Genomic DNA, 18,608 nt, shown 5'->3' with positions numbered 1-18,608 from the left:
TTGCTTCTATTTCAGTAACTAAAGCAATTTTTGTCTTCTAAAGTGAGAAAATTTACATAACCAATAAATAAAAGTAGTCATGGCTCATGCCCCTTACATATATATCCTTAAATAACAAATATGCCGAATCTTTCATAATTGGGGCAAAATTTTTAGGGTTATTCTTTAGCAAACAACAAATCATATAATTCCTTTCATGTATTCGAGGTCAAAGCATAAATGATGAATGGTCAAGCCTTGGGGCTTTTGAAAAAAAAAAATAACATGATCAATGCATTCAAATTCAGGTCAATTTCTGACACACCAACTGCCTTGGGACTAAACTTTAGTGCCCCACGAGAAAGCCCCACAGATAGGGTCCTCATGGTTAATATTGAATTCACATGACATTGGTTCATAAGTAACATATTTGAGCCGAAGACACATTAATAAATCATTACAATATCATATCACTAGCATCCTCTGTGGCTAACCCATCTTCAATCCACTGCAACTCTCATTGGAACTTGTTCTACACCTTACACAGACAGTAAATCACTTTTAACATAAATAAATCAGCAGGGAGCATCAGTGAAATGTAGAAAAAATTATGAAAGAGTAACTTGATTCTCTAGCATCTATTCACAAATTTAAACATTAGATAACATCACTAAATGTAACAAATCTACATCAAAATAAGTGGTAAGCTTCAAAACGGATTGAATTCAACATTTGTAATCAAACCATAAAATGCCAAAATTATCAAGAAGTGTCTACAGTGTACTAAAAAACAATGAACCAAGGATTGTAGCCCAATGGTATCCCCTCTATCTCCCAAAGTGGAAGGCTGAGGGTTCAAGATTCCATAGGGCAAAGTGGGTGTGTGAGTTATTTATCAGGACAAAAAATAAACTGATAATTATGTGATGCACGTTAGCATTATTAAAGATATATAATGTTAAAAATGTAAATGACCGTTGTGTTGATGACTTCTCAAGTATTCATAGCACATATTTGAGCTAGTAAAAGTGGAACACAAGGTCTTCTAACGAGAAATAGTTAGCACAAGTTACTTTTCTCTACAATACATGTTTAGCTGTGACTTAGAAATTCAGCGAAAGAAGTGTAATTAGTGGTAGAAAATAGAATTGCACTTTGATGATGCAGTGACATCTTTAAATGTCACTAATTATATGTAGTTTAGCATTTTAGTAATGATTTCTAATTTTATCAGCAATGGTAGTTAATTTACTAAGGAACTTTTTTGAGCAAAAAATTCCTAATGTGACATTTTTAACAGTGATTTAAAAAATGGAACGGCTAGATATTGCAGAAATTTTATATATATATATATATATATATATATATATATATATATTTTACCATATTATATATTTAGATAAATAAAAAAACAAAAAATGAGGGATTACTGCAGTTAATATAAATGTTTACCCCCGAGAAAATTATGCTTCAAAAGAAATTTTAACAACCAAATGATATATTTCCTTGCAAAATTATTATGCAGAAATCAGAAGAACACCAACTCTGCATTGCAGTTTTATAGTCTTTACCAGTTTGGGCCTTCTTGAGGAAGATTTCGACTGTAGAAAGGAAACTCAAACAGGAAAGCTGTTTTGAACCATGAGGGTAAGTTCCCATATAAGACAGGCGGCAGCAGTATCAGAGGGCTGGAACAGTTAATGTTGCTTCCATCAGTTTCTCTTCCAAATTACATTTATGATGATAAAAGAATCAATAAAAGAAAAAATCAACAAACCTGGTATTTCTTTTGTACAGCCTGTATCCATCCACATTGCCGAACTTTTTATCTGCTGACACCTGTTTTTCATGTTTAAAACATGAGCTCATTCACAGAAGGTATAGTATTTCAATTAAACCAAAAGCAAAGAATCACAAACCTCAAGCATAGGTATGCCACTGACAAAAAGAAGCAACAATGTAAGGAACAATGGCCCAAATATAACAAGCCATTCAGCACCTTCCAGCACAGGTGTGGAAGCCACAAAGACACCCCACCAAAGGAAAATCTAAACACAAAAAATCACAAGACAAAAAATGAAATCAAGGGAAGTGACACAAATGTATCAGGTGATGCATGATCATTGTAATGTTAATAAGGTATCTAATAGTTCTTTTGAGGGTGAATTACCTCGACCTCTCCTCAGGTTTGGCCTTTTCATCCATAGATTAAAGTTTGTGTGATATCATTCTGACCAACCCTATCAGCATTAGGGCCATTTCTGAGTCAAAATGTATCAGGTGATGCATGATCATTGTAATGTTAATGAGGTATCTAATAGTTATTTTGAGGGGGAATTACCTTGACCTCTCCTCAGGTTTGGCCTTTTCACCCATAGATTAAACTTTGTGTGATATCATTCTGACCACCCCTATCAGCATTAGGGCCATTTCTGAGTGAAAATGGTTACTACATATTAATCATTTTATCCTCACAATAAACACCACAATAACTGATGTTTTGCTGACTTAATCAAAATGTTTTGAATGGACAAATTTGATCCTCAACTAATATTAAAAGATATCTTTCAAACCCATCTAAAACATCGGTATCCTCTCATTTCCCTTTAATATTTAATAGTCCTATAATACATATAGTTCGAAATTAAAATATATATTTAATAATATCAAAATTAAATATAGATTTAATTTGGAAAATCTAAAGTTTAATCTCTCTCTCTCTCTGTGTAAAGAAGGCTTGACCTCTTCAATCATTTTCCCAAATGATTATGAGATGAAGATGTTGAGGGCATTTGTGTTAATGGATTGGTGTTGAATTTACAATTCATTACACTGTGACTTTGCTTGATGGTACCTAGTTCATTCGAGATACAAAATGCAACAAAGGTGGAGGTAACGAGTGGTGGTGGCGATGGACGTGGAGGTGGAGGTGGAGATGAAGACGGTGGCGGTTGGTAGATGGTCTGCTGCCTTTATATGTTATGTGTAAAATTATATATATGTAATAATCCCCAATTATATATTTATCAAATAGAGGTGGAGGTGGCAGCGGCTGGTGGAGGGTTTGTTGCCTCTATGTATTACACAGATATAATATATATAAAAATCCTCAATTATATATTTAGTGGGATATATAGATATACATGGAACATACATATTTTACTTATCAAAAAATATATATATATGGAACATACATATTTTAAAATTCTTAATAGAATTGAATCAAAACCGTAACTAGATTATGTGTAATAAATAAGGGTATTTTTGTCATATTAATATGAGCATATCAGTAATAACAAATAAGTAAAGGTTAATATTATCAGTTTAGTGTATCTACGGGCAATTTTGACATCAGTGTAATAAAGCTGATGGTTCTAATGGCCACTTAGCAACCAGGAGGGAATCTGTTATTTTGTTCAAAAAATCTCAAGGGAGGTTGACTGCAGATTTGAAAAATGTTTAATTTATGAGTGAAAAGTTGAAACTTCAGGGGAGGTCAGGGTAATTCATATTTGTAAATTGTTTATTACTTATAGAAGATTTTTTGTTTTTAGAAAAATGAGATGACTAGAAATGCATGACAAGCTTCAATCCTGGACCCAGTGAAAAAATGGAACTCACTTCATGAAAGAAATTGTTAACACATGTGATGAACAGTATCATTTCCCTTCTGCTGGAAACAAAAAGGGAAATCCATCCCTCTTAACATACAAGAATATGATGTCAACAATATTTCCAGCTGAGCCATTTTAATCCGTAAAAATATTCCAAGGTCATGTTAGGTTCTTTTGTGAGATGAGGAATTTAAATACAACGTGGTGACGTACGTATGTACAAAACTAGGGTGCAGTAGTGTCCATCAATGACCATACATGCACTAGTATTATTTGAAATGGTAAATCACAAATAGGGGTGGCAATATTTGACATGACACGGGATAAGTGTAGGGCTGAAATCGAGCCGAGCCAAGCCGAGTAGTGGGCTGTTTGAGCTCGGCTCGATCTACAGCAGGAGTGTTCGAGCTTGACTTGAACTCAAATCGAGCCTCGGCTTCATTGTTTGAACTCGGCTCAACTGTGTTCGCCAAATACTTGAGCTCGGCTCGAAATTCGTTTATATATATATATATGAAACGCACAAAACACACATACAAGAACACATCAAGAACCCTAGACATCAAAATCTGAGATCCCAAAAAGTTTGTTATAAAATTTGAGGTCCCAAAAGAAAGTAAGAACAAGGAAATTGGGGGTTTTCGGTAAGGAGTTGAAGGAGAAAAAGGTAAGAGCCCTAGACATCAGCACCGCACTTCGCATCGATCTTGTCTCAACAATACTTAGCTTTCGTCTGTAAGAGATATATATATCGTGTGTGTGTGTGTGTGTGTGTGTGTGTAAGGAGGGAGAGAAGAGGAGAGAGGAGGGTTGAGTGGTGATGGATGAAGGCGGTGAAGCTACTGGTGGTAGATGGAAGGGATGCCGGAGGTAAAAGAGAGGGTAGATGAGGGAGTGAGATCCCGGACACCGTCGTTGATGGTTGGGGATCGTTGGTGGTTGCGGATTGTTGGTGGTCAATGATGGAGAGAGTCTGAGAGAGAACAGATATAGATGGAGAAAGTCTGAGAGAGAACAGATCGAGATGGAGATTGGAGGCGCAATTTCCTTTAACCCTAAACATAAAAGTCTTTATATACAAGGACAAGAAAGGCTTATTTGCATAATAACCACAAACTCTATATACAATAACAATATGACCCCAATATAAATATATATCTACATATAAATGTAATACATACAATTACAATCTGACCCCAATTTTTGTATATATTATAATTGGGTATGCGTGTGTGTGTGTGTGTGTATATATATATATTATAATCGAGTATGTTCGCGAACGCCATATCGAGCTCAGTTCGTGAACGGTTCATGAACAAACGAGTCGAGCATACTAATGTTCAGGCTCGACTCGTTTATAAATCGAGCCTCATAATTCGGCTCGAGCTCGGTTCATTTATAAATGAATCGAGCTCGAACTGAGTAATTCACGAGCTAAGCCCGAGCAGTTCGCAAACGGCTCGGCTTGTTTATAGGCCTAGATAAGTGGGTTTGGGTTTTTGACTTAATCGTGTTCAGGTCGTAATCGTGTCGACCCGAATTGACACGGTTATTAAACGTGCCCTGTTTTTATTTGCCCGTTTATAACATGATTAACCCATTTAACTAAACGTGTCGAGTCAAAAATGACCCGTTTAGCTAACCATGTTGGATAAACGTGTTGTGTTTGTGTCAATGGCTTAAACGTGTGTTGTCGTGTCGTGTCAAATCTTCACCCATTTATTAAACGGGTTAAGCGTGTTGTGTCGTGTTACCTGTGTAATAATCGATTAATCGTGTCGTGTTTGTGTCGACCCATATAACAGGATACCCATGTCCTGACATGACACACATATGAATTGACACCCCTACAAATGATACTTATATAATAAGACAATAACAGTCTTAGTTTTGTTGCAAAGGCTGTTACACATGACTGGTTGCAATTGATGAGAAACTATGCAGCATTGGTTCCAAAGAGAGAAAAAGCATTACTAACCTCACCGAAATAGTTTGGATGACGAGAGTATTTCCAAAGTCCAACATTGCACCACTTCCCTCTATTTACTGCGGAGTTTTTGAATGCTAGTTTTTGTTGATCAGCTATAGCTTCAACAATAACACCTATTGACCACATAATCCACCCAATTATGTCCACAGCTTGAAGAGAAGGATCTCTATCACTTGCATTAACAATTGTGACGGGTAAACTCACAGTCCACACCCAGACAGCCTGCCATAGATTTAGAATTGATTGATTATAGAACTGAGTATAATAATTTTTAGCATGTACTTATAACTTGCAAGAACCACCAAGACACATCTACATTGTACTCTATGCTTCAGAGAGAAGCTTAAAAACCTGAAATATCCAAAAAATTGCCAATTTGCCCAAGTTACTACGCATTTCATCAAAGCGTCGATCTTCTCCCCATTGCAAAATCCTGATAATAACATTACAAAATCAAACACCATGACTGGGAGTAATCTCCAAGCAATATTTTATAAGAAGTATTCTTTCATGTTCCATAAGAGTAACGTCAAAGCAATCTTTCATGTTCCGATGATGATGACAATGACAATGCACGTCACTGGAATAAGGTATACATTTAAGCTTAAGCATTCTTCTTTCTGGATATAAGAATAAACAACTAAAAGCCCAGAATAGCACAACTGTTCTGGTGACATAAGGATGCAGATATTGACATGGCAACCATGAGGACGAAACAGCTAGGCAGCAGAAAGGAGTAGTTTTTAAATTTTAAAAAAGATTCTGTCTTTTTGTGTATTAAACTTCTTCTGAAATGCGCAACAAGAGAACTCATTGCAGCTTTCTGAAGTGCGCATCAAGAGAACTCATTGCAGCTTACAGATTTAAAACCCAAAAATAGAGTATTTTGGAAAGAAATAAAATAATTTGAAGCTAAATACACACATATAATTATGTTTGAATAATTAGGAAAAACTTGGATATAAAATGATTTTTTTTACTTTAACACTCATTTCAAATAAATACATATAGACAACATAAACTAGTCCTCATGTCTCAATATCAGAGATTAGTCATATTTATTGACAACGATAAATCTATTTATTTCAATTTTCACTATTAATTGTTGGGCACAATATTTCCTATCTACATGTAGTATGTAGACCAACATAGAAGAGGGATTGTAGAAGATAAAAGTGGTTAAAATAAAATAAATCAAGTATGCCAATAAAGCAATCATTGGCACATAAAAACACTTGTTTTCATTGCAATAGCATTTTAAGGATAAAAAGAGAAGAACCTGATAACGAGATATACATACATTGCATCAAATTATATTCTTTAAAGTCATCTATAGATCAAACCAGTAGCAAGCAAATGTCAAAAGGAACAATATTAAAGTACCCAAAAAGAGAAAGTTTAATAAAGAAAAACAAACTTCACAATATGATAAATTCCAGCCAACAAATAAAAAGAAAAAAAAAAAAAAGAAAAGAAAAAGAAAATCCAACTAAATCTGCTAGAATTCTTACAAAGCAGTAACATCTTTAAATCCACAATAGAATTGCATTTTTCAACTACTTCCATGCATGTGCACAGATTGCCTGTCCATCTGAAAAGTCGCTATAGAATCCTTTAGCTCTATAGCTTTATAAGCCATCTGTTGCTGAAAATAGTTTCGGTCAAGTATCACTACCATTAATTCCACTGAAATAACGATATACCTATCATTTTACAAAATGATACTAATACTTTGTCTTTTATTCGTTTTCTTAAAATATATCTACAGTTATATGCTAGTTTAATTTGCAAGATACAGAATGACAGCTAACTTTGAAGTTAAAACAATTCAGTCATCATAGGTTATTCTAATGGGCAAAACTCTACAGTGCAATCTCATTGAGTTGCAATATGCAAAATTACTACATGATATGAGGTCAAGCTTTTCTAATGGAGTACTTGATGTGACACCCACAAACTTAACTCATAGTTTTCACATACAATTTAATATGATTATATGTAATCTATTATCAATATAATTGATATATGTTCCTTTTCAAATATGAGCCTACTTACGTTACTTCTAATATGTTGCTCAAAATTAATGATTCTGTAGTTGGAAATGATCCTAAAAACATTTTACAAGATTGTACTTTTTGGCTGCTGATTCTTCAGTCCGAAAAAAAGAGCAGGATTAAGATTTTTTTTTTTTTCCCGTCTTAGTTGGGTACTCACACACCCATGCCTCCACTAAGGCTTGAACCCTTGACCTCTCTTTGAGAAGTAAGGGCTTGGTACCGCTGGACCACTGACCCGTTGGTCAGGATTAAGAAAATTACCTATGCAGGATATCGGGCTGTAGGATAAGAAGCAGAATACCATCATGAATCATTAATGTAATAGCAAATTGCATATCACCGCTCGAAAATAAGACCAACCGTATAGCAGCATTAGCGGAATACGTGGACTTCATATATAGTAGCACATTAGGGTTTCAAAAGCTGCATGGATTATCAGACTCTCTTATCTCTCTATGTTTCTATATTTTCTTCCTTCTTATTTTCCTCATTTATGATTTATCACAGGCCAAATCAAAATTGCAACTAAAATGACATGAATAAAACAAGCAGGTTTCAATGAGAACATTGAGTGAATGAGTGCATTATAAATAAAATATGAGTAAAATGAGATATCACGGGTGGTTGGAGTGCAGCGCCCTTGTATGGAAAGAGATATGAAGAGTTGCAGTAGATAATATGGCTAAAGTCACCAAGATCAATGGGTTCACCAACAAGGGGGGAGCAATTCCATTCAGGTTTTAGGCCACTGCAAGGACAAGAAGAGTTAAAAAAATGTGGTTGATGCAGAGGAAAAAGATGTGAGGTCGTTGATACAGCTGAGCAGTGAAAAGAAAATTCAAAGCCAGCCAAAGTAGTCAGGATGTAAGGGTTTCTTTGGAGGAGTAGTATTTCGTTAAGAGAATGTCATTCGTTAAATGTCCCACAACCTCACTTTATAAAGTGTGTTCATTCAGGCTCTGCTAATCAAATATGACTTGATCCATATCATGTTATAAATACACTTCTTACCAATAAAGTACAATATATGAAAATTTTACATTCAAAATGCCAAAAGACAAAATTCCCCATCATTTTTCAATCATACCTCAGCAATAGAAAAAATCCCAGCCGAAAGCCCCATACTACTACAAGCAAGGTCAAAACAACCTGAAAATATAGTATTGCAATATCAAATATGGGACTATAACTCCAACAATATGCTCAACTCGAGCAGGTACAAGTTTTACAATCATATAATGTAACAAAGTCAAGCAGGTACATTTTTTCAATTATATGACGCAACAACTCAGTTTTTAACCTTTATCAATTCAAATGTGTTGTCGTGTAGAGTTAGTCCAGCATTTAAAATTATAAATGAACATCAGTGACAAAAGAAGACCCTTAATATTTTTTTATTAAGAAAGAAAAGCAGGAGAAAATATCATTAGTGCATAGTAAATGAACTCCTGGAAGCCAGTAAACAAAAGTAGAAACCTACTTGGAGCTATTTTTACCTTGAATTAGCAAGGAAAAAATCATTCAAAAGAAGTTCGAAGTAGAAAAATCAAAGGCCTATTAAAACAATTAAAAAGACAATATGGCCTTTTTCATTTGCATAAAAATAATTGTCATCCATATTTAAAGGACTACAAATTTTGTTTGTAGCTGAATAAAAGAACAGTTTGAGAACAGATTAATCCAGATTTTTGACAGAAAAGTCGTTTCCATTGGGAAAGGAAAAGTCAGAGACAAACAAAAAAATCTGAGAGCATAGCCCTGAGAATGAGAGATTTAGAGGGAATCATCATCACATCCTTGGCTTTATCCCAAGTGAAAGTAGGGAATGATAATCTCATTTTGAGAAGTGAAAAGCAAATACAAAATCTGTAAAGAGAGATGCTCAAGATTGTGGTAGAAAAGGAATCCTAAAGAGGAATATTAAAGAGAATAAAGTTTTCATCTAATAGATTATTCATAAGAAAATAACAACAATACAATTTTTTTTTACTCGTGTTTTGTTAGTAAGTAAGAAACACGTAAGCACACATAATGATCCTTTATGAAGATGAACCCTCAACTTTTCACTTGAAAAGGAGAGTTACTTGCACTATGACAGATCAAGAGTGGGTAAACCTGGGTGGGAACTGGGAACCTAAGCAAACTCTAAAGAGAAGACAGATGGCACTGAGTGTCCAATTCCTCGAGCTTCTTATAGGCTAGAAGGAAAAGGTAATGGAGACGAGTATAAATATCTTAATTGTGATCAGCTTAGTTGTTGTTCTGGGTTAAATGCAGATTAATGGCCTTTGTGTAATGACGGAGGATTAGTGAATTGCCAAATTGTTATTTTTAATACTCTCTCGAGATTTATCTATGGAATGGAGTTCTCAAAATCTTTACTGTATCTGAGCTTCATGCATAGATAGAAACTCCTCAAGCTCTTTGAGAGGAGCTCTTTGATGACTTCAATACTCCCTCAAGGTTTATATGTGGAGGATTTTCTCAAGATCTTAAATACTTCCTAGAGGTTTATTTGGAAAAAGGAGCTACTGAACCTCGAGGTTCAAGCTCGAGAGAATCTTGGCAAACTTCAAGGCTTACTTGTGATGCCATGTAGAATCATTTAAACATGCACAAAAGGGCTGCCCATGTTTCAATGTTACATATTATGGGGGATTGTGTACCCATACCTCCTATTTCGATGCCATCCATGATATGGCATCATGCACCCACCATTTATAAAAATTGGAATATCCTTTATGCTCCAGTAGATTAATAGATTGATTAATCAATCTATCTTGGCATTCATGACCAATAGCTTTTTGGGAACAAATCTTTGAGCCAGATTCACTTGCTACTACATTTATAATTATATTTAAAAAAAAAAGTTAATATGACCAAAAACACATGAATCCTAAAATATGTGGTTTAGGGAATATATACCATTTTAAGACAATCAGCATTCAGCTGAGCAGATGTGGCAATTTTGCGCAAAATAATGCTAGAGATTAGGTAGTCTCTAGCCTCCCCTCTCTACACCCCACTTAGGCAAATACAGTGTAATGAACTGATTTAATGTGATCACTGCAATTACCACTATCGTTGGCAATACAAACTGGCCTCTCTTACAAGAATGCATATCCTCTCCAAGGAACTTTACTCCTAAAAGGTTCGTTGGCAATTACGTTTTAAGTGCTTATAAGTATCTGAATATGACTTTCGAGCAGGGGAAAAAACATTTATTGAACATGAGGAGTGCAGAATGGAATTTATGTACTTGTATAACCGGATTGGAAAGCATTACAACAACCACCAATTCACTTCTATTTATTGATATTCAAAGATGTCAAAGAGGCTTCCTCGATGTACAGAAATAGTTGTCTGATGCATTTTCAATTTGGTAAAATAAGGAAAACAGAATATGAAAGTGCGAGAAATAAGTGCTGCATTACACTTGAAAAAGAGAATCTTACCTGTCGAAAATGCCATGATCCTTTGACAACCAGGGTCAACACAGCAATTATAACAAAGTTTGTGCTTCCTGTTAAAGAAGATAACCAAAGTTACTGGACATAATCACATTATAAATAACATGGAATGAAGGGGGAAAAAAGAATTACGAAAGAAAGCAAAACGCAAAATCACAGTATTTCAAAAGGCAAAGAACCAGAATGAGTTCAAAATGTTTAAGATAAAGACAATGACTGAATTCACTTGCCACAAGAACCCTCCATTTGACTACTTGGAACTTGTCAAATGGCAATAACATTTATTCATGCAAACAGTAATGCAAAATTGTTTCTAGACTCCATTTGCTATCATGGAAAATGCTAGTGGGCAAGTTTTTCCAGGATTTTTTTTAAAGCTCTGTCAAACAAACGCACAAAAGTGTAGGAATAACAGTTGCTTTGATTTAGTAGGAAAGAAAAATAACAAGAAGAAAACAAAACAAAATTATGAAACTTGCAAATTACGCAGTTTAATTGTCAAAAAATTAAAAATTTGAAATTGGACCAAACAAGTAAGCCAAATTGCAGTAGGTTAAGTTGCGTGAAGGTTAATAGTCAAACAATAAATTCACCAATATCAAAATTCTCATCCATTTTTCAACATTTTCTCGTCATCCAAAAACGTTAAGATTAACTGAATTTTATCCAAATATGAACTCGTTAAAAACCCATTAAAAAAGGAAAAAAAGAAAAACAAAAATTAGCAGAAGAATAGTAACGAATGACAATAATACCTGCGAAGTCAGTGACTTTATCGAACTTGAGAAGTGCTGTGATTACAAAGAACAACAACTGATAACACACCTGCAATAACCAAAAGACAAAAAATTTACACAAATTACATATTGTATATGTATGTGTATGTATATGTGTGTGTGTACATATATATATATAAACATATATAAAGAGAAAGAAAGAGGAGTACAGTGACAATAGCTGTGAGGGCTAAAAAATGGGAGTCGATAACGGTTCCCATGATCTTTCACAACTGAAAGAATACATTTGACTAATGGCTTAATATATACATATGCATATGCCGTGTATAAGGAAGAGTCTTTCTTGACTGCACAGTACATGTGGTTGGGAATTGAACAGCCATGCCAGAGGGGAAAAGGAAAAAGAAAAAGAAAAAGAAAAAGAAAAAGCCTTTATAATTTTATTTTATTTTATTTTATTGAAATTCAAAGAGAAAATGATGGTTATCTGTATAGTTCAGTTTTCTAGAATAATTTTATGTTTTTAAATAACTGAAAATTATAAAATTATCTGATTATTATTATTTTTTAAAAATAAAAAATTTGACCAAACAGACCCTATCTAATTACTAGTATTACTTTACTATCAAACAAAATTAATCAATCATTTTAATTAGGGTAAAGTAAAAAAATAATCTCTGGACTATGTCCAAATTTACAAATAATCTCCCTCAAGTAATTTTTTTTTGCATAAAACTCTTGAACTATTACATTTAGTTGCAAAATGCTATATTACCTTGACTATTTTTTATTAAATGACTATAATACAATTTCTTATTTAATTACACTTGATCTATTTTTCTTGTTGAAATAAATTATTAAAAAAAATCATACGAATTTAATAAAAAAAATCTATTTTTCTTGACCATAATTCATTTAGTTGCATAAGGCTTTTAATTTTGAAATCAATTATTTAAATAAAAATCATAAGTAGAAAATATTGAAATAATTTAAGTAATTTCTTAATTTTTCATGAATATATTGCATATTTTACGTAGTTTATTAATTTTTCATAAATATTGTATGAAAAAGAAGGTATTTTTTTACACTATTTTTTTTTTTTTTTTTTTTTTAAGTGAGTATAATAAGTAATATTATAATAAGTTAATCATTTTAGAAAATGGTAGTTACTAATCTATTTATTATTTTCATTTTTTATGATAAATTGATACTAATTATAAAATTAAGGTAAATGGTATAATTAATTTTTGAATAAGAGAAAATTTAATAAAAAAATAATTTACTAAGAAATGACAATTTTAATAAGAAAGGGTAAAATAATCATTTGTGATATGCTTATTCTTAATTGCAACAAATTAATAATTTAGAGAAACAATCTTTACTTCAGGTGAATTATTTACGAAAGGACAACAATTTAAGAGGGTTTTTATTTTTTATTTTTTATTTTTTAACGTTTTACCCTTTTATTTAATTCATTTTAGTACCTTGAGAGTTGAGAAGTCTTGCCAATCCAGTCAACAAGCCTAATCCATTAACATTAAATTATATTATATTCCCCTTTATTTTCATGAATATATGTGTAGATTTCACTCATTGTTTAAATCAAACTGACAAATAATATAGCTTTTTTTTTTAGCCAAAATAAATAGCAACACCGTTCTACTGCCCCAAGTGAGATGATTTCTCATGCCCAAAAGAAAGGTAACTCGGCTCAATCCCATACATAAACATTTGTTGATGTGTGTGAATATTTAATTAATTAAAAAAATAGAAAATAATTTTTTTTTTTTTTTTACATTTAAATATGTTCTAAAGGCTTAAATACATGATGGTCGATTGCCATCTAATTTGTGAAATAATTGAAAGGAGAAATACACACGGCGTATGCCCCATCCTCTTATTAAAATGATTTTATATTATTAAATGGAAAGTTTTTGGCAAATGTTTATTTTGAGGTTGAGATCGAGTCAATTAGACGGGGCATGTAAAATAATTTGTCGAAAATTAATAATTATATTATATATATATATATATATATATTATTTTTGTTAAATTTTAATATTTTTTATCGGGTGAACATCCCTTAAATCTTCAACGTCACTTTTGTACATTTGCATATATTATAGAGGAATGAAAGCAGAGTCCATTTTATCCAAAGGCCATTTTCTTTACCTTACAACTAAGACACAAGTTGAAACTTTGTTAGTCAAAGGAATGAGTCTCAACCTAAGGAATGAAAGCGTGAAAGTAACAAAATTAAATTACAAATAGTAAAAATTAGAGCAAGAGTGCGCTCGGAACGTGAGAAAGATTGTGTGACTTAGGTCTCAATACGGTAACATACAACACTCTATCAGAGAAGTATTTGCTCCGAGATAGAATTATGTAGGATCTTATAACTTCTATTGATGATTGTGTATTAGCTTCGCTTGCATCAGAACATTTGTGAGATTATGATATTTGGAAACAATTTTCAAAAAATAATTCTGTTTTTTTGGAAACAATTGTGTAGAATCCGCTTGATTGATTGTAATATGAAAAACTACAAAATGAAAAATCATACTACACAATTTTTCTGGTCTTTGAAAACTTGTGTAGTAGTAGTTCTGGCTCTTTTTAAAAACCATTTTCAAATAACTAAACAAATTAAACAATACCTTTATTTCGTTTTGCTTGGATATATATTCATGATTCAATATAAAGAAAAGACACAATTCATGAAAATGTGAGGATATACACTACGCTTCCTTTTGCTTGGGTATTATATTCATGATTCAAGATAAAGAAAAGAGACATTCATGACAATGTGAAGATACAGTTTCTATATATTTGTTCATTGCCCATAACTGCACAAAGACATTAAAAAATCAAGCTGGTGCAATTGAAACTTTGTCAACCTCAACAATGTATTCAAGTGTGGCATATGGGGGGATCTGCACCCCTGTATCTAAATCAGCACCCTTCTCTCCAAACCCTAGATTAGAAGGAACAATCACTCTCCTCTTACCACCAGCCTTCATAGACCTCAAAACATATTCTATCCCTTCACACATTCCCTTTGAATACGGCCTCGACCCCATTACAAGAGCCAATGGCTTCTTTTCACCACTGAATGTATCAACAAATGCAGCCTTGCTACCTTCCACACTTCCCTTAAGATCAATCACCACCAAGTCTCCACGCCGTGGAGAAGCACCACCGCCAACTTTGATCTCGTAGTACCTGATTAATTTAGATGTATTTGTGATAAGAACGAGAAGGATAATGATTCTTAGACCTAATAGTTTAGCCGAGAATCCCAAATCTTGGCTAAACTATTAGGTTTGAATAACATTGTCGTACTTTGAAAGGTCAATCCTAACAAGAAATGTACCTTATCCCATTAGGCAACACCACCTCTTCTTTCTTGTCAACATCTCTGCAAAACAAGCCAATTACTATCATTTTGAAACTAATATGAAGCTCAAATGAACAAGTTTCTAGAGCACATACCTTGTATTTGCTTCTTGTTGGGAGACTTCAAGGCGGGTTTTTATTTGCTCAGAGAGCACGCCAACAGCTAGGAAGCCAGCCCATGCAAGGCCTGCGCCAAGTCCAAACCTCCTGGTTAAGCTGGATGCTATCCAATCAGTGGAATCAGCAGTTGTGGTTGGATTGGCAGGTCTAGGAGGCTTTTGTCGTTGCACGTTAACTGAGACCGGTGATGGTTGTTCCGCGGAGGATGTGCTTAGGGATGGTAATGGAGATTGTGGTTCTGGTGGTTGAGGAGGAGGTGTCTGTGAAGATGAAGAGAAGTGGTAAGTTCTTGTAATTGGGTGAGAGAGAAATGGTGGAGAGCCAAAGAAGGTAGCCATTTTTAGGATACAATCCTACTCTGGAAATTTGGATTGCAACAAAAGGAAAAAAATCTGGAGTCCACTGAATAAGTAGACAATGGTCCCAACCTTATCCTCATATATGATAGGATTTCCAGTGGTAGGCCTCTCTCTCAGTTTCTATTGCCAATTATAAGGGGTGTTTGGCTGCAAGGAAACCTGTGTAACTCATTAACCTGTAACAAATAATACAGATTTCATACTCATTTTTGGAATGCCAAATCTATTCAAGTAAAATTGGTTTCATTGCAGCCAAACATGCCTCAGGTACATTTTTGGAATTTCACTTTGTCCAGGATAACAGCTACTCAAATCATCTGACATGAGATTAATGTCATCCAGGTTTATGCAAAATAGTAGATGTTTGGAGATCTTCAAGATCCTGCCCTGCGCTAGAAGCCTAGAAAATCATCAATCCATCTCATTTACCAGTTTTAGAAGATGTAGTTGAGAATATAAATTTGACAAACACAAGTTGCAAGAAGTTGGAAAGGACCAATTTAAGAATAGCCAACTAGCTAGCATATCATGTTGGAAAAACAATTATTACGACGACAAATCATAAAAATCACTTGCTCTTATATATATATATATATATATATATGGCGGAAATACAATTTAAAAAATTACTAAGTAATGGCAATGCTTGAATCCACTTCATTCCATGTTTATTTATTTTTATTTTTTTTTTAAGAAATAATTAAATGATCTTGGACCATCTCACATTTGGTAGTCCAATCCAATTAAAATTAATGTTTAAAATTTATTTATTTAATTTTTTTGGGGAAAATATTTATTTATTTATTTATTTTATTATGTGATGAGATAGAATTATCTAAAACTTGGCAGAACTTAATTTTGTATAGCATGACTGACTTGCTTCCGGGAAGGGGAAAAAAATTGACTTGCATTCTAAATCAAGATTTTGAATATTAAGTTTCATCGCAGCTTAGTTAAATTTAAACTCATTTTTTTATTATTTAAGAAATAAAAACAAATTTTAGTATTTTCCAAATACAGCACACAAAATAAATAAATAAATACAGCATACCAAAAAAAAAAATGGTGATCATTTGGTGCTATTACATGCATCGTTCATAGGGAAAGCAATTTATTTACTTTATTCTAATAGTTAAGCTCGTCCGGTTTGACGAAATAATTCTCGGAAGATTTTCTCCTTGAGTAGTAAATTTCTCCATGCATGTATGGTGATGTGATCATTGTGAACCTCATAGGAACTTACAATGCCTAGCCTATTGTCACGGGCCTAGAGATTTGGCGCAGCGGCACGGCCCGTGCGGCACCAAGGCGTTGCTTCAGCTCGCGCAAGCGCCCTGGTCAGCCACCACGACCTACCCTCCCAAGGATACATGCTGACTGGTTTCGGCCTGCCATGGCCTCGTCAGGGGAACGGCTCCAGCTCCCGACCAGTTTGTGCAGGGATGGCCAACTCCCTTCTTCATAGTCAAGTCCACGACCAGCGACAAGCACCTCGAACTGAACCGAGTCGACCTGCCTGAACTCTGAAGAGGTACCATCCTGTGGTCCTGCACGCCCCTTCCCTGGAACTATTCCCAGTCAATGAATGTTCTTAGCCAACCAGCATGCGTATCTTCTATGCTCATGGCGTCGTTAGGAATCGGATCGTGACATTCTCCCCCACCCAAATCCTGCGACGCCCTCGTCGCAGTGCGGCACTGACTCCGCTGCGTCCAACAATCCAAAGCCTGTCTCCTCCAAGTGGTATGCTAGCCTGCCCACCATCGCTTCCTTGTACAACCCCTGGCTGCACTCGCCCAATGATAGGGTTTCGGGCTAAAGGGACGCCCACTTCTTCGGGACGCAACCCCACGTTATGCCGCCTCTGCGACACCCCGAGCAAACAAGCGCCCTCCGGCTGACTTGATACCCGCCCTTCACAACGGTTTGCACGCCTCTTGAACTTGCAAGAACTTTGGTGCGCGCGGCCCTCCGGCCATCCGATGCGCGCGGCCCTCCGGCTTAAAGGACGCATCTTCATGGGGAGATGGAGGCTCTCCTCCAACAGCATTGATTGCCCACCGACGCTTTAGTGCACCGTCTTCATTCTCAAGACCCCCGGATCGACAAGGGGGCACACCTTTGTGCTTTTCCCCAAGTCCTGCTCTGATACCATTTGTCACGGGCCTAGAGATTTGGCGCAGCGGCACGGCCCGTGCGGCACTAAGGCGTTGCTTCAGCTCGCGCAAGCGCCCTGGTCAGCCACCACGACCTACCCTCCCAAGGATACATGCTGACTGGTTTCGGCCTGCCATGGCCTCGTCAGGGGAACGGCTCCAGCTCCCGACCAGTTTGTGCAGGGATGGCCAACTCCCTTCTTCATAGTCAAGTCCACGACCAGCGACAAGCACCTCGAACTGAACCGAGTCGACCTGCCTGAACTCTGAAGAGGTACCATCCTGTGGTCCTGCACGCCCCTTCCCTGGAACCATTCCCAGTCAATGAATGTTCTTAGCCAACCAGCATGCGTATCTTCTATGCTCATGGCGTCGTTAGGAATCGGATCGTGACATTCTGGAGGGCGCTTGTTTGCTCGGGGTGTCGCGGAGGCGGCATAACGTGGGGTTGCGTCCCGAAGAAGTGGGCGTCCCTTTAGCCCGAAACCCTATCATTGGGCGAGTGCAGCCAGGGGTTGTACAAGGAAGCGATGGTGGGCAGGCGAGCATACCACTTGGAGGAGACAGGCTTTGGATTGTTGGACGCAGCGGAGTCAGCGCCGCACTGCGACGAGGGCGTCGCAGGATTTGGGTGGGGGAGAATGTCACGATCCGATTCCTAACGACGCCATGAGCATAGAAGATACGCATGCTGGTTGGCTAAGAACATTCATTGACTGGGAATGGTTCC

At 35.6% G+C, this 18,608-nt stretch overlaps 2 protein-coding genes across 4 annotated transcripts; both read right to left on the bottom strand.

The window, feature by feature from the left end:
* Positions 1–158: 158 nt before the first annotated feature.
* Positions 159–12,181, bottom strand: LOC132283828 (uncharacterized). Of its 3 annotated transcripts, none has more exons than XM_059785853.1 (10): positions 12,057–12,181; positions 11,866–11,935; positions 11,096–11,163; positions 8,728–8,789; positions 5,935–6,016; positions 5,572–5,805; positions 1,899–2,027; positions 1,757–1,818; positions 1,551–1,667; positions 159–537 (listed from the first exon to the last, which is right to left on the bottom strand). In XM_059785853.1, exons 1-10 carry the CDS (start codon positions 12,105–12,107, stop codon positions 519–521), a joined length of 894 nt encoding a protein of 297 aa, XP_059641836.1. In that variant the 5' UTR covers positions 12,108–12,181; the 3' UTR covers positions 159–518. The 3 variants fall into 3 exon arrangements, with proteins under 3 accessions (XP_059641836.1, XP_059641835.1, XP_059641837.1); XM_059785852.1 differs by having other exon boundaries at positions 159–517; XM_059785854.1 differs by having other exon boundaries at positions 159–511.
* A 2,461-nt stretch (positions 12,182–14,642) lies between these two features.
* On the bottom strand, positions 14,643–15,758 carry LOC132284421 (peptidyl-prolyl cis-trans isomerase FKBP17-2, chloroplastic). Its single transcript, XM_059786541.1, has 3 exons — positions 15,340–15,758; positions 15,221–15,265; positions 14,643–15,069 (listed from the first exon to the last, which is right to left on the bottom strand). The coding sequence occupies exons 1-3, from the start codon at positions 15,699–15,701 to the stop codon at positions 14,715–14,717; spliced, it is 762 nt and encodes a 253-aa protein (XP_059642524.1). The 5' UTR covers positions 15,702–15,758; the 3' UTR covers positions 14,643–14,714.
* Positions 15,759–18,608: the final 2,850 nt, after the last annotated feature.

Source organism: Cornus florida, unplaced genomic scaffold, assembly GCF_030987335.1.
Source record: "Cornus florida cultivar Cherokee Brave unplaced genomic scaffold, ASM3098733v1 CherokeeBrave_3.0.0_Hap2_Chr11, whole genome shotgun sequence".
Classification (NCBI taxonomy): Eukaryota; Viridiplantae; Streptophyta; class Magnoliopsida; order Cornales; family Cornaceae; genus Cornus; species Cornus florida.
This window is presented reverse-complemented; position numbering and strand designations above follow the sequence as displayed.